The sequence below is a fragment of the Lynx rufus genome, unplaced genomic scaffold (genome assembly GCF_022079265.1).
Source record: "Lynx rufus isolate CCGP_SWC_20201006 ecotype Redwood Valley unplaced genomic scaffold, mLynRuf1.p SCAF_1, whole genome shotgun sequence".
NCBI classification, from domain to species: Eukaryota; Metazoa; Chordata; class Mammalia; order Carnivora; family Felidae; genus Lynx; species Lynx rufus.
In genome coordinates, this window is record NW_025814823.1 from 235996892 (window position 1) to 236018608 (window position 21717).

Sequence of the window (21717 nt, forward strand, 5' to 3'; positions counted from 1 at the left end):
CAAGCTACTTTTAAGATTTGTCTGAGAAGTTTTAATTGTGAATCAGATAAATAGTTTCACTTGAAAGAAAAGCATTATCCCCAGGTATTGCACCGTGCATTTTGGAGAGTTTAAAACATAACTATAAGCCAAACTTTAATAAGCATTTCACTTGGAAGTAAATCAGTGGTTTGAGATTATTTGAAATGCACTGAACCAACTGAATCGGACGCTGATTTTTTTAAAATTACAGCATATGAGGCGGTGCCTGGGTGGCTCAGTAGGTTGAGTGTCTGACTTCGGTTCAGGTCATGATCTCATGATTTGTGAGTTTGAGCCCTGTGTCAGGCTCCGTGCTGACAGCTCAGAGCCCGGAGCCTGCTTTGGATTCTGTGTCTCCCTCTCTCTCTCTGCCCCTCCTGTACTCATGCCCTCTCTCTCTCTCTCTCTCTCAAAAATAAATAGACATTAAAAAAAATTAAATTACAGCATAAGTAATTTTGAGAACTGGCTGCTGTCTTTACATTAGAAACAAAAGTCTAGTGACGACATCACCATATGAAAAAAGTCACCGCCTTAGACTCAGATGTAATCAGCAAAGCCAGTTCCTGTGCTAACAGTACTCTTGGCTTCCTGTCTCTCTGTGTTAAGTCTTTATCCCCTCACCTATGTCGAGACACCAACCGAGAGTCCAGGGAAGGCACAACTAAGCAGGATTACAGAAGCAAAAAATGTGGTTGCATCATAAAAGTGAGTGGAGGGGCGCCTGGGTGGCGCAGTCGGTTAAGCGTCCGACTTCAGCCAGGTCACGATCTCGCGGTCCGTGAGTTCGAGCCCCGCGTCGGGCTCTGGGCTGATGGCTCAGAGCCTGGAGCCTGTTTCCGATTCTGTGTTTCCCTCTCTCTCTGCCCCTCCCCTGTTCATGCTCTGTCTCTCTCTGTCTCAAAATAAATAAACGTTGAAAAAAAAATTAAAAAAAAAAATAAATAAAAAAATAAAAGTGAGTGGAAAGGAAAAAAAAAAAAAGGAGCAGAGAAAGCTTGTCAGAAAAGATGAAAGGCTGGATCTGCCCAGTGTCTTTCAGGAAATCTTATCTTCTACAGAGAGATGGGCCCATTAGAATAGATAAGGAAATGGGATCTTTTTAAAATCATCACCACCATCATCATCATCATCATCATCATCTTTCCTCCACGGATGCCAGGTAATATTTTTTGAATGAAACCAGAGGTGGGGGAGTTTTCCAAGTGTCTCTCTTCCCATTCATTAATTCCCTAACTGGGTCATTTAAATACCTCCCTGTAGACATCACGTTCACGGGGAGACAGGCTAAGAAAAGAATGCTTTAAAGGTTTCGCAACCCAGGATGTTGGAAGGTCTATGCAACTAGAGATCTTAAAAATAGAACACGTGCAGGAAAAAATGAAAATGGTGCCTATACCTACCCCTTTCCCCGGGGGATCGGGTTGAGAATGTGGGCGATGCACTGACAGAAGCCACCAAGAAACCAAGACAGTAGACAAGTGCTCTATCAGATCTGCTGGCGAATTTGGTTGTTCTCTCATACAACTGAAAAAGCGAGACTGGATTCTTTCTGAGTCGTCAGCCTCCAATGTTCATCACGTAGACAGTTATAATGCAGAATTGAAATATCCTGGCCTACCTTGTAGAAATGAGAGACTCCCATAGCACAGAATCAACGAAGCAGTTGATAAACTTTAAGTAACTAAGGATTTATCGGCAGAAGGCATGTGTCATCAGGTATCAGCAGATCCTGAAGGGCCAAAGTTCAGAAAGGTTTAGACAGTGAATTCTGGTCAAGTGTTTAATCAAGACGGCCACTTACAATCAAGTCTGGGGAACGAAAAGCCCCTGCCTCCAAATAAATCACTGTCATTAACCTCTGGCAAATAACCATGTGATTACAGACTATTGGGAGACGTCTGACAAGTCTACTAAATGTGGATCAAAATATAGCGGGCGTTAAGACCGAACAAGAGGAATCTGAACCGTCAAGTGGTCATGAAACTAAGAGGCGGCCACTCCGCGAGGGGCCTCGTCTCACTACATTTCGGTCTTGTGTTCAGGGGACTGCAGTCCCCGTCGGTCATTAGATGCTCTATTACGAAAGGAAGATGGCAATTTGAAAACACACTGTGCTTCACTGGTAGAATAATCTTTGTTAAAGAATTTGAACGGACGCCAGCCAGCGAGACACGGGTACCGCTGGAGTCTGGCAGTGGTGGGAATAAAATGGGGTCAGTGGAGCTGCTTGAACCCCTGCTGCCTGCTGGGTGATCTGGGCCGATTCCCGAGACTTCTGTTGAAGTACCCCTCTGTCTCGGGACACAGGCAGGTCTGGTTTCTGGCGGGAAGACTCTCAGAAGAGCCACATCCTATACGAGGTGGTAAAGGACATGCATCCTGGGCCCCATCTGCTTGCCGAAGGGAGTAGCAACGCGGGTGGAAGTGGAGAGTGTTACGCCAAGTGAAATAAGTCAGGCAGAGGAAGACAGATACCTGTTTTCACTCTTTTGTGGATCCTGAGAAACTTAACAGAAGACCGTGGGGGAGGGGGAGGGGGAAAAAAAAGTTAGAGAGAGGGAAGGAGGCAAACCATAAGAGCCTCTTAAATAACGAGAACAAACTGAGGATTGATGGGGGGGGTGGGGAAGGGGGGAAAATGGGTGATGGGCATTGAGGAGGGCACCTGTTGTTGGGATGAGCCCTGGGCATTGTATGGAAACCAATGTGACAATAAATTACATGTAAAAAAAAAAAAAAGAGAGAGAGAAACCCTAATTTCCCACCAACTTTCCATCCAAACTGAAAACAAACAACACATTTGCTGACTTTACCATGCAATTCTTCAAGCAAATGATTATGGAATAAGTTCTGGGTTGGTGTATAATCTGCAGAAGCATGAGGGATGTTGTCAGATTGGAAGAGAAAGGGAAGAGAAGTATGATTGGACGTTAATTTTCCCATGTCACACACAGGGGATGCCCACGAACATCGTCTGGTTCCACAATTTCCTGAATTGTATAACATGGCAGCTTGTCTGGCCCCATCCCCAGCGAGGGGGGGGGCCCACGTAATTCTCCACAGCAGTATTTTTCCTTAAAAAGCTCTTCATGTCAGAATTTAAATATGATTGAAATATTTCATTCTTAGTTCATAATAGGAAGGGTTAGCACATGTCAAGCACGTTGGTGCTAACTGTCCAGAATGATTACGTTTTTTCATTAATCTTTGTTTTCCTCTATTTACTTCAGGGCTTTCGTTGAGACCAACTATTAAGAATGTATGAATTCATTTTTTCTTTTTTTTTTTAAATTTTTCAATGTTTATTTATTTTTGGGACAGAGAGAGACAGAGCATGAACGGGGGAGGGGCAGAGAGAGAGGGAGACACAGAATCGGAAACAGGCTCCAGGCTCTGAGCCATCAGCCCAGAGCCCGACGCGGGGCTCGAACTCACGGACCGCGAGATCGTGACCTGAGCTGAAGTCGGACGCTTAACCGACTGCGCCACCCAGGCGCCCCCATTTTTTCTTTAATTTAAACTCAAATTAGTTAACATATAGTGTTGCATTGGTTTGGCTGACGGTCATAAGTGGGAAGGATATAGCAATCCAGGCCTTCCTATGGAAGGAAAAAAGGTCTCAGATACACAACTTAACCTTATACCTGAAGGAACTGGAAAAAGAACAGCAAATAAAGACCAAAACCAGCAGAAGAAAGGAAATAATAAAGATTAGAGCAGAAATCAATGATATAGAAAAAAAAAACCCACAAAAAATCAGTAGAACAGATCAATGAAACTAGGAGCTGGTTCTTTGAAAGAATAAAACTGATAACCCCCAGCCAGACTTATCAAAAAGAAAAAAGGAAAGGACCCAAGGAAATAAAATCATGAACGAAAGAGGAGAGGTCACAACCAACACTTTAGAAATACAAACAATTACAGGAGAATATTATGAGCAATTATATGCCAACAAATTGGGCAATCTTGGAAGAAATGGATAAATTCCTAGAAACATAAACCACCAAAAGTGACACGGGAGGAAATAGAAAATTTGAACAGACCCATAACCAATAAAGAAATGGAGTCAGTAATCAACATTTTCCCAAGGAACAAGAGTTCGGGGCTGGATGGCTTCCCAGGGGAATTCTACCAGACATTTAAAAAGGAATTAACATCTATTCTTTTGAAGTTGTTCCAAAAAAATGGAAATAGAAAGAAAACTTCCAAACTCATTCTATGAGGCCAGAATTACCTTGATGCCAAAACCAGACACAGACCCCACTAAAAAGGAGAATTACAGACCAATTTCTCTCATGAACATGGATGCAAAAATTCTCAACAAGATACTAGCAAACCGAATCCAAGAGCACGTTCGAAGAATGATTCACCACGATCAAAATTTATTCCTGGGCTACAGAGCTGATTCAGTATCTGCAAATCAATCAACATGATACATCACATTAATAAAGAAAGGGTAAGAACTCTATAATCCTCTCAGTGTATGAATTCATTTTCCTTTTTTGTTTTAAATTCCTTTTTAAAGTTTATTTATTTTGAGAAAGTGCATGTGCGCACGAGCAGGGGAGGGGCAGAGAGGAGGAGAAAGAGAATCCCTAGCAAGATCTATTCTTTCAGCGCAGAGTCTGACACAGGGCTCAATCTCACAATCTTGAGATCACAACCTGAGCCAATATCGAGAGTCAGATACTTACCCGACTGAGCCACCCAGGCAGCCCGTTTTTTTTTCTTTATTCATTCATTAGATTCTTAATTTATGCAAGTTCCCATTTTGTGTACCTTTTTCTAGAACTTAAAGACACAGCTGTCTAAATTAATTAATCATTAAAAGCTGGAATTCGCAAAGCTGAAATCCATTTGCCCATATCAAAACTTGTCTGTTTTCTAAATCTAGAATTTAGTATTTTGCTCCCAAATTTGAAAAATTGACTCGCCACCCTTTGCCAGAGCATATGTCTGGCTCTGGTTGAAAATGTTCCTGTCGTCAGCCAACGTTATCAATTTTAGACTTTCTTTGACGGTCCAATTTTTATGGTATCAGGATGACCAAGCCATTGACTGTCATGTGAAATTCTTCTTCCTGACATGCTGTTTCTAGTCATTTCCACCACGATTTGCATAAAGTTCCTGTAGTTTCTGGGTGAATTTCAATATAGGACTTCGCAGTAAATTTGAGCAAGACCATTGGACCCAAACCTCAGTCTGCATCACAATATTTTCAAGGTAGGTAAAGCTTCTACTTCTCATCACCAACATGATACGTAGAATTTGAGTGACTTTCATTTGAATAATCTCAACTCACGAAACTACTCTTTATCAAATCTTCACTCGGGTGCAAAGCAGAAACCGGTTCACCAAACGACTCCCTCAGAGCAACATGCTGACATAGATGGATGAGAGAAGGCAGGCCCGGCCTTCCGGTGACCCGCAGGGCCACTGCCCTCTGCTCTCCCTCTGGGGATGGGGCCGCCTGCCAGGACGTGGTGTGGACCCGTGAGTGCAGTGTGCCCGTGGCCCCTCGGCACCCCCCCACCAGGAGAGGTGTGAGAGGTGACCTACCCCCTCCGCAGGAGACCGAACACTCGGAGCGAATGATGGCCCATGTGTAACGAGGCTGGCCACTGGGCTTCTTCTCACCCCGCAACCGGGGCACCGAGTACTCCCAGGCGACACCCGGGTTCCTTCCCTGAAACAGAAGCTACAAAATGAAAAGGGGGTAGAGAAAACAAGTTAAAATGGAACTGATAAATATAAGCTAGTTTTTAAATAGTACTGAAGCGACAACATCAACAGCAAGTTGGTTACGTGATGAACACCGTCCATCCTCTAAAACGTATACGAACTTTCTAGACGGAAGCGAACGCTCAAGAAGAAGCAAGCGCATCTAGAAAAATGTAGACATTCAACTCGTCTGCCTTACGTTTCGTGTGTTCCTCTCTTCAAGGCTTCAAACACCTCTGCAACCTAACTCGGGTATCTGGTTATTTCCCCCTGCGTTTCCTTGGGATCCCCTGCAAATCCCGTCCATCTGAGCGCATCAGAAAGCAATGCCTATAAAGCACTCTCACGCTTCCTGGTGCGTTCTAAGCAGTCAGGACTCATGAGTGGATATTACCCATGCCACCCATCAAAGCTACGGCAGCGTACTTTCCAGTGTGACCGGATGCAGGGGTCTTTGGCCAACTGGCACATTCCAGGAGAAAAACACCTATCCGTAAAGATCTCTCAAGTTGAGCCTATCTCAGCACCTTAAATTTGGACTCTTCACCTCCTAGTTTAAAACGCAATCGTATGGACCAGTTACCTTTGCACTCGTGAATGTGTCAGATCGCTGATCTCAGGGAGAGAGCTTTTTACTTTGGAAGCCTCACCATTGATCAGTGGACAGAAATCCCATCTCTGAGTCTGGGAGCCTTTATTGGTCCTGATGTGATATTCCAGGGGGGTCAGATATTCTCTGACCACCCGGCACCGCATTCCCCACCCCGACAACACAGCTCTTGGGTCTTAGTTGAGGAAGGTGTTGTAGGACAGGTACAGGTGGCTGCATGGTGAGGCCCCTGAGATGCTCTCCTGTCTGACATCCTGAGCCTTTGCAAATCTTCTTCCATCCAGAACAGTTCCTAATAAGCCACACTCACCTTCGCCCTTGACCTATCTCTGTTCTGTGCCATTATTAGAGCTAAAGCCTGCGCTGGTGGGAGAGAAATCATCAGGGTGAAATAAGGTGATGAGAACAGCTCAGGGCCAGGAGGGGAGGCAGAGGGGGGATGTGTGCGGAGAGCCCCGGGGAAGCATCTCCCAGGAAGATACAAGAGGACAGGAGGGGGCTGCCTGGCCCCGAGAGCAGGTGAGGGGAGTCTGGGTGGCTCACATCTGCATACTGGTTGTAGGCTGACGGGACAACATTTGAACCAAGTCCTTTAACTGTGCACAGAAAGACAAAAAGGTGGGGCGTTAGCCTATCCAGGGCCTGTCACCTCCATCTGCCCAGTCTCATGGGGGCAGATTACGTCGCACGAAGAGCCTAATGGCAGCCTGTGAGCCTCTTCCCTGCACATGGGGGCCCATATGACGTCACTGCTGAGGCTTTGCTTCGGGCTCTCATCCCGCTCCCATTCCACAGGACTCGGCAGAGTCCCCCGAGTGTGCCCGCTTCTCACAGCCACACGGGGTATGGGAGAGGGGCCGACTTTCGTAAACACCGGCTGATAAAGACCCAAAACAGGAACCGCGTGATGTGCGTAAATACAAATCGGATTAGGTGCCAGGGGATGAAAGGTAACAAGCCCACCGCCCCCTTCAATGCTTAGATGAGTCTTGCTTCGGACACATTCTCAAACTTTAATCATTATTCTGTGTTCTTGAAGTTATGCCAATGGCCGTCAATCTGCAACAATCCCAGATCCCAGGCCGAAAATCAGAAGGCTGGCACGTACCTCCACAACCAGTGTTTCGTTGGTTGGCCCAGAAGAGGTCAAACTCTCTGGCTCGTGGGAGGTCCGTCTATAATCAAACGTGGTGCCTGCGAACTTGTATCGACCCGGCCAGTCCACCGTCCAGTGCCCGTTCAGGTAGTATTTTCGGAGGGCATTGCGCACAGAGATGTAGGACGTGGACACGTTCATTTCACGGATGTGAATACTCCGGGCTCCAGAAGGAATGGTGACCATCTGATAATACTCTACGTTAAAGGAAACAGGAGTGGGAAGAATGTGGTATTTTCATTCAAGAATGCCGAGGCAAAATCCCTACGCTGGGGTTCCCCACAACTCAAACCTGAGAATCCACGCTGGGAACCAGGAGAATTTTGGCAATCGGTGCCATGAGGCCTTTAAGTCACTTGTGTTTTTCTTTTCTTTTAATTGAAGCAGAGCTATTATAAATTTCATTGTTCCTAAGAACCACTTTAATTCAAGTAACCTAGCAACCACTTTCCATCAAAAGGAAAGGCTTGGAGGGCACCTGGGTGGCTCAGTCGGTTGAGTGTCCGACTCTTGACTTTGGCTCAGTTCATGATCTCACAGTTCGTGGGACTGAGTCCCATGTCAAGCTCTACACTGTCAGTGAGGAGCCTGCTTGGGATTCTCTCTCTCCCCCTTTCGCTGCCCCTCCCCCACTCATGCTCTCTCTCCCTCTTTCTCAAAATAAATAATCTTTATTTTAAGAAAGTAAGTTGGGGCGCCTGGGTGGCTCAGTCGGTCAAGCATCTGACTTTGGCTCAGGTCACGATCTCACGGTTTGTGGGATCGAGCCCCGCATCGGGCTCTGGGCTAACAGCATGGAGCCTGCTTGGAATTGATTCTCTCTCTTCCTCTCTCTCTGCCCTTCGCCTGCTCTCTCTCTCTCTCAAAATAAATAAATAAACTTAAAAAAAAATTTTTTTTTAAACAATAAAGGAAAGGCTTGACAGGCGGAGTAGGGAAGGAGACTGTCGGTCTTTTCAGGACCCTTGATGCCTGCTGTTGCCACGGAAACCCCAGGTGTCCCCTCCAGGAGGTTCTGGTTTACATCTCCCTCGTATTCCTCGTACTCACGGTTGGCGCCATGGTGCTTGGTGTAGAGCCCCTTGTGTGTCGTGCAATCTGAGTTATTCCCCCTGCACACACCACAGGAGTCTTCCACGGCATCGGATCCAAGGACGTCGTCACATCCCACTCTCTGGGGGACCGGGGCCACACGTCATTCGTGAAAGAAAAGACGACAAGAGCGAAGTCACAGAGCTCCAGCGAGAAACCTCCCCGCTCGAGTAGAACATTTCACCAACACAGAGTAGTTAACAAATATTTATTGGATACCAAGTATGTGCACAGCAAGACTGAAACTCTACTCTCAGATCCAAAGGAGGAAACCCTGAGAGCTGTTGTCTTTGGCATTGCTACATGACCTTAGAATCTCGAGCCCTAAATTAAGGGGCGCCTGGGTGGCTCAGTTGGTTAAGTGTCTGACTTGTGGTTTCCGCTCAGGTCACGATCTCACGGTTTTGTGACTTTGAGCCCCGCATTGAGCTGTGCACTGAATATGAAGCCTGCTTGGGATTCATTCTCTCTCTCTCTCTCTCTCTCTCTCTCTCCCTCTCTCTCTCTCTCCCTCTCTCTCTGCCCCTTCCCTGCTCATTCTCTCTCTTTCTCTCAAAATAAATAAACATTAAAAAATTAAAAAAAACCCTGAGCCCTAAATGAAATCTATCGGATTTTCATATTGGAGATTAATGGTAAATTTCAGGTGGACGCAAAGCACAAATTGATGAGCAATGTGTCCACGTGAGGGTCCCCTGGAATGTGCCGCTGTGCCTCTGAGTGGCCGTGTGCAAAGGAGAGAAGGAACACAGGCTGCCTGGGAATTATTCCCAGCAGTAAATCATTTAAAGGGCATCTTTGTTCATTGTCTTAGAATTTTAGGGGCCTTTATAATTTCTATGATGCTTACTAGCTTTATATTTACTAACAAAGAGTTTAGTATATACTTGTAAAAAACCCATTCAGAAATGAATCACAATTCCTCCATAATTCCTTGCTGGAAATTCTTATGGTCAAATGCATTTCAGAATTCAGAGGGTTTTTTTTTTTTTTTTTGGATTTTAGGAAGGGAATTAACATATTATGCACATCATGTGAGAGTCCCAGCAGGGCCCAGGGTAGCACTCAATGAAACGCGTAAAGGATGTTTCTATGGCAAATCACGTACATCTTCACGCAAAGCGAGATCAATAAAACTGACGCATAGCCTCACACCCGTCGAGGGCAGGTTTTGCCAGCAAACAAATTCAGGGCATCCTGTATTGTGCAGCCCAATAAACCTTCTGTGTGATGGCTTTTGGGATTTCAGAACTACATTTAAGGGACTGTGACACTGTGTCGTGACGAATACCTGAAAACAATGACATATTTAACAAGCCCACTAATAATTAGACAAAATGGACAGAGACTCGGCCATTTGAAATCTGAAAGAGATCTCGACAGAACCGAGTGTGATCTTCACCTACGAAAAAGGATTACACTGTGCGTGTCCCAGTGCACGACTCAACCTGACCACGGTCATCTCACTTAGAGAAGACCAGACGATGACCTTGGTGCTTAGACTCTGTGAGTGTGCATACTGAGCAACTTCAATGAAAAACCCATCGATCGTGTGCAACGTATGTGATCTGGTCACGATTCCACTTGGTGTAATAATGGAATTCCTTCCCCGTCTCACCCCTGCCCAAGACAGCTCTATGGCCACTTAGCCAACAAATCTTTCCCTGTCTGTCTTCCAAGTCCCTGCAGGATGCCAAGTGATCTCTCGGCTCAAAGCTGCCCCTGGTTCCTCCGCTGCCCAAGCTACTGCCGGCTGACCCTGCCGCTCAGCTCCATCCAGGTCCCAGGGTCTGTTCCGCCAGGACAGGAGGATAAAAACCCTCCGTGCGCCCCTTCTCGCTCCCTCACCTCCCTCGGCATCCCTGCCCTGCCTGCCCTCCGGGTGCTCGATGCCTGAGTCGGGTCCTACCAACCCACACCTTCTAGCACGACGGTGTTCCCAGCCGGCTCTCCCACACCTCCAGGCCAACTCACCCTTCCCGATCTAGCCCGGAAGCTCCCTTCTCCAAGGAACCCCGCAAATCCCCCAGATCCACATCGGGGAGAAAATCAGCTCTCCTCTGCTCCCCATCCTCCGTGGGCACCTCCACTGGGACAAACCACCTGTGTCTCTGTGTGTGTTCATCCGGCTTTCCCCCCCCACCGGGCTGTGAGCGGGAGGGAAAGGCGGGATTTAAATGTCTGGTGTCTTAGCCCCTTAGAGGAATGCCTGACACAAAGCAGACTGTCTGGAGACGTGTGTTGAATGAATGAACGATCATTATTACCTCACATATCCCATCTATACAAACATTACGGCTATCCTCCGAGCATGGAGTCCCATCTTTGACTTTATTTGACAAAGAAAAGAAGAAATCAAATCCTTCTGCGATACAGTAGAGTTTGCATAAGTGCTGATCTTAAAAAGAAATACACACACAAACACAAATAAGAAAGATACTTAAGCTCTGATCACTTTTGTTCTAAATTTTAGATAGACTTTTTTTTAAGTTTTTTCTTTCTTTTTTTTTTCTTTTGCCCATAAAATAACTCCCACACAATATTCATTGCAAAGACATTTCTTTTATGGTTGTCTCATGAGGCTTGGTTTTTCCTTTTAATTTTTAATTTGTATAAGCCTTCACCATTCTTACTCGACGGTGTTCTTTACTGTCCTTGTTCTTACTCAGTGGTTGGCACATAGTAGGCATTCAATAAATATTTGTTGACTGGAACGACAACATCACTGTTCGACTATTTTACTAGTTTGATGAACTATTCTCTTGCAGAAATGCAAAAGGTCATTACTATTTTGTAGCAATATACACAATTCTCACAGGAAAAATGTAATAAATGAATTCAAATAATCACGAAATTTATTAAAAGCTAGTGCATTTGGGGTGCCTGGGTGGCTCAGTGGGTTAAGCATTCGGCTCAGGTCATGATCTCATGGTTCGCGAGTTTGAGCCCCACGTCCGGCCCGAGGCTGCTCGGGATTCTGGGTCTCCCTCACTCTCTGCCCCTCCCCCCACTCACACTCTGTCTCTGTCTCTGTCTCTGTCTCTGTCTCTCTCTCTCAAAAATAAATCAACACTAAAGCAAAAAAAAATTTTAAAAGCTAATGCATTTGATGAAATTTATAATATTTTTAAACTGATAAAAGGAATAACTTTTAGATGAAATCTTCAGAGAATGATGTTTTCTATAAACACAATGACTGTCAAAAAATACTGATACGTGGGGAATGTAGGTATCACCGTATACTTAAGAGTGGCAGAGCCAGTCGATTTCTTTTGATAATCTATTTCAAAGATTTTATGATTTATGTAATTAACATGAACTTTTTTCCCTTCGTTCTTCTTGGTAAAGAAGGGCTGAGTTGACGAAAATATAGTCTGCCTTAGGAATTTTCATGGGCTCAAGACTTATCCACAAATATTTTCTTTATTGTACAGGAGGAGACTCCATTGAACAACCCTAAGAATCAAGGCAAGTATGTGCTTCCATGATTAATGTGTTTATTTCCTGAGATAGGGAAGCCCAGAAGAGCACACGTATTTTGGCCCCAATTTCAAAGTTCTTTCTCCTTTTTCTCCTGCCTACTTATTTCTCACTGGCTTACATTTTACTGAGTCTGGGAGTAAAAACACAACCAAAAATGCTTTGTGTGAAACTGCTTAAACTTCTCCTTCCAGAATTTACTGACTTCATAAAGTTCTTACCATGAAAACATTACGTTTATAAAGTCAGATGAGATTTATACATTTCTTGACCGTTGCTTGGACAGTATTCCCAGTTTCAAAGAGCGAGGTGACTAGGTATTCTTTGGATTTCTCTTTAAATTATGTCGACGGAGCTACCAGGTTCAAGTTCTTTCAGTCTTAAGAATAAGTACTTCTCTCACACTGAAGAATAAAATCTTATATCATGGTGCAGATAAACTTCTTGGTTTAGAACCAGAGTTTTGAATATACTGTACTTGAAAGTATATTTCAAGTACTGCTTTTCCAAAAGATACTAAAATTTTTCTTTCATTCTCTGGCAATTGTTAAGTGTTCGATGGGTGAGATCGCCCTCAACTACTGTGATTTGTAATTAAAAAGCCCTGATCCCTTATCAATAAACCATCCGTTTTGAATGTTTCATCACTTCTTTGAAGATTTCACGGTATGACGCACACACTCTCTATCTGCTTGTTAATTTCTGGCCACACCGCTGGTCAAGTTCAGGTACGAAGCCAGCGGCCAAGGGGTTAGGCAGAAGAGCCTGTGACAACGACCTCACATAGCGATGTGGTCTATCCGAACGCCACAATTTCAGCCATGTAATTCTTTAAAGAGTTTTCAGTCACGTAATTCTTTAAAGCACGAGGCTATTCCTAGAAGGGGGGATTTAAGACTTACCTTGCACTTGAGTGTATGGCTTCCACTTGTAGTGCCATCCTCGGAACCGTTTGCTGTTGTACTCGGCACACTGTGCCGCACGGAAGTCAACGCTATCGTGGGGACATTTCTGACTGTTGCAAAGCCTCAGAGTCCGAGCTGAGCCCTCACAAAACTTCCCTCCGTGCGATGGTCTGGAACATACATTTCGCAATTAGAAACCCTACGTTTGGGGCGTCTGGGTGGCTCGGCTGCTTGAGCGTCCAGCTTCAGCTCAGATCACAATCTCATGGTTCGCGAGCTCGAGCCCCGCGTCAGGCTTGCTGCTGTCAACCCGGAGCCCGCTTTGGATCCTCGGTCTCCCTCTCTCTCTGCCCCTCCCCCGCTCACACTCATGCTGTCCCCGAAATGACTGCACGCTAAAACCAAAAAGAAGCCCTACATTTAACAGCTACTCTCCCCTCCCTGGAAATTAGGCTTATTGAAGAGATGAGCAGTTCCTGTTATGTTGTTTTCAGCGACCAAGTAAGAAAAGTGTACTTCTAAGGGACCCTGGCACTTTCTCACCCATTAACGACGTGGGCAGTGTTATTCACAAGGTTAGTAGAGCCAGTTAGGGTGTGGAAATGGATCTGCTGGCATCCGTCTGCCACCGACTCCCAGCACCCCTGCAGAAGGCAGCGTGACGTTGCCGTTCTCTGCACTCATAGAGGAGGGACCGCTAAGGGAGGGCGGCTCTCCCAGAACCGCACAGTTGACAGCCGGCAGAGTTGAGACTGCCATTCAGGGACTTCGCTGAAGTCACCTTCCACTGGTCGGTGCCGATGGGAAACACCCCCGGCTCACCCCCTAGAATTCACGTGGACGCAGCCATACGATGTGGCGGACCCACTGAGCGTCACATGATGAAGACAGGACTGAAGAGCCGTGATAGGAGTCATGTTTTAAGCAAAGTCAGGTGCAAAGGGAGCACTGGGGACCGCTTCTGGTGTCCCTGTCTTCTCACAGAAGGTCACAGTGAAACCACATGTTGCAAAGGTAAATATATTTCATGAAGAACCCAACATCTGGCTTTTTTTTCCCCACGTGAAAAAACGGTTCTTCCAGATTCTTATTCATTGTGTTCTCCGTATCTTCATGATTTACATACTCATTTTAGGCAGACCCTTGGTATTTCGTAGAAATGTGGCTAAAATCCACTTCCTGAGTATCGCTGCTGGGTCTGTTATCACGTGCTATGGTCAGGTCGCTTGAAGCATCTTAAATTATACCAAAGAGATATCGCTGTTTGAGAAATACTTGACTAAAATGACTTTCCTGCTCAGCGATGCTTTTTAATTCCGGCATAGCCCAACACGCAGGGTTCCGTTAGTTTCAGGTGTAGGACAGAGTGACGCGACACCTCCATGCCTCACCTGATGCTCATCACAAGCGCCCTCCTTAATCCCCATCACCTGTTTCACCCCTCCCCCCTCCCCCCTTCCCTCTGGTGACCATCAGTGTGCGCTCTATAGTTAAGAGTCTGTTCCTCACTTTCTCCCTCTTCTTTTTCCCCTTTGCTTGCTTCTTCAATTCCACGTAGGAGTGAAATCATACAGTATTTGTTTTTCTCTGACTTATTTCACTTAGCATAAAACTCTCTAGCTCCATCCATGTGGTTCCACCTACTCAGTGATCCCTACACAGCTACGTGACGTACAGATCGATATTACTGAATTTAGGTACACACGCGGCTTGGAAGGTTCACAGCACAGAAATCGCTCGTGAGGAGGGAAGTGAGGACGTACTTACTTGGGATTTGCGCACAGGCGGTCTCTGTGAGACACCCCTCCTCCGCAGGTCCTGGAGCAAGGGGACCAGGAAGACCAGTCTGACCAATGGCCATGTGTGGGCCTGGGGCCTTCGTCACCGTATTTCACACACTGTCCTCCCCGGCACCACTAAAAATTAAAAAAGAAGAAAAGGTTGACGTGACTCATGGGTGGAGAGGCGGGTCCAGCACCGCTGTGATGTCAGCCATGGGGAGTTTGGTAGAACGCGCAAGATATCAACATCTGACCTTCAGGTAAGCGTATGATACAAATACAGTGAGTGGATGTTGCTTCTTTTTCCTTTTCCAGCCTAGCACGGTTTATAAATCCCCATAGAGGGAAGATACACAGAAGAACCATTTTCTAGCATCCGAGCTGCTGGAATTCAGCACATGTAATTAAGTGGTGTTGCGCGAACGTTCAGCCCGATCGTGCGGCTCTCAGGTGAGTGAACTCCAGCCTCTCCGAGAACAACGTGCTTTTCATAGCTCTTTGAGAGCAGATGGGGCCTCGGGTAGAAACGTCCAGCTGGAGGTTCCATGTGACTCAACACCTTGTCATTTCTGGCCGATGCTCTGTGCCGTCACTCCCAAGCACCTGGGCGCCAAGCCCGGAGCCTGGAGGTTATCGGCGGACGCGGGTCGGAGGTCACACTGCTTCCCGGGGAGATAAGGCAGCCCACACAGAGCTGCATGTGTCCCCACGCGGCTGGAGATGCCATCAGCTGTCCCTTCTCAAGAGCAACGCTCGTCAATGTCAGTTCACGCCCAAAGCCACACGTTGTCTTTGCTTCCATCACACGTCAAGGCTACACATCTCACGTGGTGTTCAATGCTGTTGGTTTTCCACCCATGGTTTGGTGTAGACTTCGGCAATCTTCAGGCCATCTGCTGAGAGGAGAAAAGGAAGTTGCTCGTCCCTTGCTGCTGGCCCACAGGGACCAAGCAGAGCCTGGCCTGAGGGCTGCGGGGTGAGGGACAGGGTCAAGTCCCCTCCCGTCTGGCTCCAAGGTTAGGGCCACCGGATTTGTTCCGAGAGAAAAAATGGTACTTTACAAGAGGAAAATAACAACACTTCAATTATTCATTGTTGTGTCGGGTGAAAACGTATCAGATGACTGCCACTTGACCTTTGCTGGCAATTACAAGTGGTTTGATTTAACACCATTCAAGGAGGGAAACTTGAACATAAGAAATTCTGAGCACTGAAACCTCATCCATTCAATTCTTCCATTCTTTCCCACAAGCAAAAAATAAGTCTCTCTTTTGTTGCCTCCCTGCCCTCACCCCCAGGTGCTAGGACAAGTCCTGAAGTCCCCCTGACACCCTCAGCCCGGTGAGGGGTGCACAGAAGACAGCAGGGCACCTGCTCCTCAATGGCCTGGAGTCAGAGGAGAGAAGGAGCTGAGAGTAGCAGAGGGCTGGCTCCCGTGGGCTCTGGGCAGGGCCCTGCAGCTGGCAGAGACCGGGAGGGACCGGGAGGGACCGGGAGGGACAAGTCAGGGGTCTGCTGTGGTTGTTTTGTCCCATTTTAAAAAATCACCCGGTCAGAGCTTTCTAACACACAACCCAGAAAGTGGGAAAGCAAGAACCAACAAGTTGAAGCTCAGAAAATATTTTCAGGTTTTAAAGCCACTCGAAACAATGCTTCTGTTACAGTTTTGGTCGAGCCAACAAGGTGACAGGTGTTTGGGTCCAGTTGCTTTTGCTTCCGGCATGTAAGGATCACTTGAAGAAAATGTGGTTTCACTCTGTTTTAAGAGTACAGCAAATATTTACGTTTATTCTTCCAAATTTTGGGTTTATCCTTTCTTTTTTTTTTTTTTTGACGTAAGAAAATAACTGTACAGATGACGACTTCCTTTTCTTTTGGTCAGTGAGGGCCCGCTGCACATGCTCCGTTCGTTCTGCTTGTCCGCCTACGGGATGTCTGCGGATCATCTGCTGCAGCGTGCAGACGGGGCTCTCCTTCTGCAGGTGGGGTTTTTCAGCCACTGCCCTCTTCATGCACATCCGCGTGGTTTCCGGTCTTCTGCTGTCGAAATTGCTGCTGCCGTTGGTATTCTTGCCAGTGAAATGCTGCTGCTTTCGTCCGAATATCCTTACAGGACCGTCCCTTTACAAGTTGCTTTTAGGGGCCCCCCGGGTGGCCCAGTCGGTGAAGCATCGGACTCTTGGTTTCGGCTCAGGTCACGATCTCACAGTTTGTGGGTTCAAACCCCGGGGTTGGGCTCTGTGCTAACAGTGCGGAGCTGGCTTGGGATTCTCTCTCTCCCTTCTCTCTCTGCCCTCCCCTGTTCCATCTCTCTCTCTGTCTCTCTCAAAATAAACTACAAAAAAAAATTATTAAACAAAAACTTTCTGGAGGTCTGAGGAGAAAACACCGTAACTTCTCCGAAGGAGGTTGGAGGGGGGAAATGCACGTGGGCATGAAGGTACAGGGGCCCAAACACGTGCATCCACGTGCACACCGACTTTATGTATCCAGTCCACACAGGTCACAGAGCTGGGGAGCCCACCGTGAGCGGGTCGGGGAAGGGCATGTGTTAAGTATGCACACGCCATTTCCACCGAAACACCAGTTAGGTTTCCGGGACCTCCCCACGTTTCTCACCATTTGTATTTTATTCATGGACAACGCGGTGTTCGAGAGAAGGCTTCATCTTAGCAAGCGAGATGTCGCGATGCGTGCTCGTTCCTGCTCTGATACTGTCCCCGGAGTCTGCATGGCACCTCCAAACCCAGCCCACACGGGAAGCACCCTGATAAGATGCAGCCGCTGACTCGGGGAGCGGGGAGAAAAGGAAGCTCAGTATTAGTCCTGCTGCCGTGTGGCCCGGGGCAGGTGACTCCAGTGCTCTGAGCCTGCGTGTCCCCGCCGAGAACCTTAGCGATGATGCGTACCACCAGGCTGGGCTGCTCCAAAAATCTGATGTGGTCACACGGGCCAAGCACCGAGCACCGAGTGTCAGATCTGGGTAACGTGAGAGCTGGTTTAATTCTACATTAGAGGCCCACGATTGTTAGCAGGCTAGAATCTGCTTTCCTACGCTTTGGGCTGTGGTCCCAGCCCCTTGCCCTGGATTCCCCTGGCGTGAGAACAAAGGAACCCAGCGTCCTTCCCTGGAAAGGTTCTTGAGTGCCCGAGGGGGGCCGCGACAGACTCGCCCTCACACGGTGGTCGTCAGGGCCGCCTGTATTTGAGGTACTCAGGATAGAGCTTCATGCTACAAAACGCAATCAACATCAGCCCCATTTTCCGCCACGCGCAAGCCTCACAGGCAGCGCAAGGTGCAAGGAAATAGGCTCCCGTCCAGGAGAAAAGTGCACAGAAGCGGCATGGTTGTAGCCAATCACCCAGAACGCACCGACCGGGACCGGCCAAAGCACTGTGACACTGACGTCTGGGAACACACGCTTCTAGACCGATAGAGCTCAGGGACGCACGACAGCCAGTAACACAGGAAGGCACGCAATTAACAGCAAAGGGAGATTTCACAGGAGTGCTGACGCCGTCCCGCGTGTATTCTGGCCCAACAAGGGAAATGAACTGAAAATACCAAGAACCACCGATTTGACTGTGCTTTTGCGGTAAATAAAACATAATGAGAATGTATAGGTGATTTTCAGGGAGCGCCAGAGCTAGGGAGTTGGTCCTACAAGGAAGCAGGCGACCTGAGAACCCCCCGGGGCCTATGTGGGCTGCAGCTTCTGCCAATCGTTCGGGAGAGCAGCCTTGTTTTGCAAACTGTCACCTGAAGAGTAAATGTCAACCAACTAAGTGCAGAAGGTTATGATCACCTGCGGCTTACCGCTCAGGCCAATTCCCTGGCGTGCCGCGACCATGTGTGTTTTCCATGTTGTGGCACGCCGGAGGGTTCCTCTCCTCTTCCGAGACTCTAAAAGCATATTGATTACGTTTCGTTTGTAAGTAGGCTTCATGCCCAGTGCGGAGGCCAACACAGAGCCCAGCTCGGGGCTTGAACGCACAGCCCTGAGATCAAGACCTGGGCTGAGATCTCGAGTTGGGCGCTTAACTGACTGAGCCACCCAGGTGCCCCAGAGTTTTATGGGTATGAATTATTTAACTACTGTTGCTTATATCTCTAGAAGGATTTAATTGTGAGTACCCCCGTCTTTGAGGGACTAAACATAGGGGTCTGTGCCATAGGGGCACTCCTAGCTCTTCATTCCCTCTGTCGGTGTCACCAGAATTTATCCTGGGAGCACGTGTCAGCACTGTCTGCTAACATGTTTAACCCTTTCTGTCCATGCTCCCATTAAAATACGTTCAGGGTGTGATATATTTGCTTTGGAATCTACACATATGAACCAGTGACATTCAGGCATGAAATTCTCTTTCACGTTCATTAGCATCACTGAAAAGGTCACACGCCTAGCCTTGCAGACATGGTTATGTAATAATTTGGGTCCCGTATATTTCCATCTTTATCAACAGTCTTATATTTTATTTTTTTTTATTTATTTTTTTTTTAAATTTTTTTTTTCAACGTTTATTTATTTTTGGGACAGAGAGAGACAGAGCATGAACGGGGGAGGGGCAGAGAGAGAGGGAGACACAGAATCGGAAACAGGCTCCAGGCTCTGAGCCATCAGCCCAGAGCCCGACGCGGGGCTCGAACTCACGGACCGCGAGATCGTGACCTGGCTGAAGTCGGACGCTTAACCGACTGCGCCACCCAGGCGCCCCATCAGTCTTATATTTTAGATGTGTTTTTTGTGTTCATTTATTTGAGGAGGGGGGGAGAGAGAACACAGGTGGGGGAGGGGCAGAGAGAGAGAGGAAGAGAGAGAATCCTAAGCAGACTCCAGGCCCTGAGCTGTCAGCACAGAGCCTGACGTGGGGCTTGAACCTACAAACCACGAGATCACGACCGGGGCCGAAGTCGGACGCCTAACCGACTGAGCCAGCCAGACACCCCCTCAATAATAGTCTTATATATTAAAAAGAACAGTGAAATCACAGGTTTAATCAAAGGAGTCAAAATAACACTCTTGGGTATTAAGATACTCTCAATTCAATGACAAAATCATCATTCTCTACCAGTGAGTAATAAATGTGCTGCTTTATGTAGTTCTTTTCTCTACCGAAGCGCCTCTCTTTTTTTTTCCCAGGGGAGACGACAGGTCAGAATGGTCTGCTCCAGGGTCTTCGAATTGATGCTCTGTGCCTTTAACAGCACTACCTAATGCGGGTGCTGCCCACGGTTAAAATATGGTCAAGGGTTTAATGTTTCCCCTCATTAAATACATGCGGTCGCCACCTGTCGCCTGGCATCCACATCTATTAGTGGCAGACGGCCCACCAATTACATCATCGGGAAAGGAAGAAGAGGAGAAAGGAGCCCCCTCCCGGTACCAATCTAGATTAAACCCCATCTTCTGACCCAGGGGTAGGTTCGCACATAGAAATGAGGAAGACGGGCGGACAAAACACCAGCGCGGGAGGAGGAGAGACGCGTGGGTAGAGAGGCTGTGACATCCGAGCATGACCCATGACCCGAGATTAGGTCCTTACCATGTCATGCCCACAAACGGTGCCTTCTGCTGCAGGCATAAATTTAGTCTCGCATTTCCTTCCAATTCGGTGGCACCACAGGGCTTTGCAGATATCCTACCGGGGAGAAAAGGTCGTTAGTGTTACAAATGGTCCACAGATCTACAATAAAATATCACTGAATGACTGAAGGGGAAAACGGCGGATATAAATTGAAAGCGGGTTAGCAGCAGCAGATGAAAACGGTAAAGAAGACTCATGTTCTAGACTCGGCCCGACTTCATTCCGTCCCTGAAGCTTTTATTTATTCAGATGTAGTTATCATCAATTTGACACAATGATGTACTTTTTAAATTTTTTTAAGTTTATTTGAGAGAGAGAGAGAGAGAGAGAGACAAAGGGCATGTGTGAGCAGGGAGAGAGGCAGAGAGAGAGAACTCCAAGCACAGAATTCAGTGTGCCATCAGCGCAGAGCCTGACCTGGGGCTCAAACTCATAAACTTTAATGTTTATTTGTTTTTGCCAGGCGGGGGGAGAGAGGGGGGGGAGAGAGAGAGGGGGGGGGGAGAGAGAGAGAGAGAGAGAGAGAGGCAGGCAGAGCATGAGCGGGGGAGGGGCAGAGAGAGAGGGAGACACAGAATCTGAAGCAGGCTCCAGGCTCTGAACTGACAGCTCAGAGCCCGATTCGGGGCTCGAACTCACCAACCGTGAGATCATGACCTGAGCCAAAATCAAGACTCAGACGCCCAACTGACTGAGCCCCCCAGGTGCCCCACAAAATCATCTCTCCTAAACTAACAAGTAAAATAGGCTGAATCCCGAGGTTGGAGCAAACGACAGAAATTGAAAAGGTTCGATAAAGCCTAACACTGTACAATTTATTCTTTCACCTCTCCAAGTCTGAATCCTCATTCCTAAATTAAAGTTGATTATGAAATTTTCTGACTTGCCCATCCATCCACCCACCCACCCACCATCCCCAATCCTTTTTCTTAATTATTATTAAAGTTTATTTATTTATTTTGAGAGAGACAGAGACAGCGTGGTGGGGGGGAAACCTAAGCAGGCTCTCAGCTGTCAGCCCAGAGCCCAATGTGGGGTTCAAACTCATGAAACTGAGATCACGACCTGAGCTGAAATCAAGAGCTAGACGCTTCACCAACTGAGCCACCCAGGCACCCCCATCCCCAACCTTTGATGAAGGCTTAGAATATGCCAGTTGCCTTGCTAGGAGGGAGACTCCATAAGGAATATGACCCAGACCCACCCTCTCAAACATGGTCTAATGGGGTAAATTTGCTGTAAGTCACCATATCGTGCAAGCAGGAAGACTCAGGAAAGGACACACGGGAAGATATGATGTCTCAGCCAATTCCTGAGCTTATGGACTTTGTTACGGAAGAGGGGATGACATTCAAGGGAGAA

At 47.2% G+C, this 21717-nt stretch overlaps 1 protein-coding gene across 1 annotated transcript in view; it reads right to left on the bottom strand.

The window, feature by feature from the left end:
- Window positions 1-21717, bottom strand: part of ADAMTS16 (ADAM metallopeptidase with thrombospondin type 1 motif 16) — a 160176-nt gene that overhangs the window by 58217 nt on the left and 80242 nt on the right. Inside the window, 7 exon segments of the mRNA XM_047074474.1 lie at window positions 5584-5722; window positions 7464-7708; window positions 8562-8685; window positions 10871-11001; window positions 12986-13158; window positions 14756-14904; window positions 20314-20409. Of these exon segments, the coding sequence (XP_046930430.1) occupies window positions 5584-5722; window positions 7464-7708; window positions 8562-8685; window positions 10871-11001; window positions 12986-13158; window positions 14756-14904; window positions 20314-20409 (1057 nt within the window).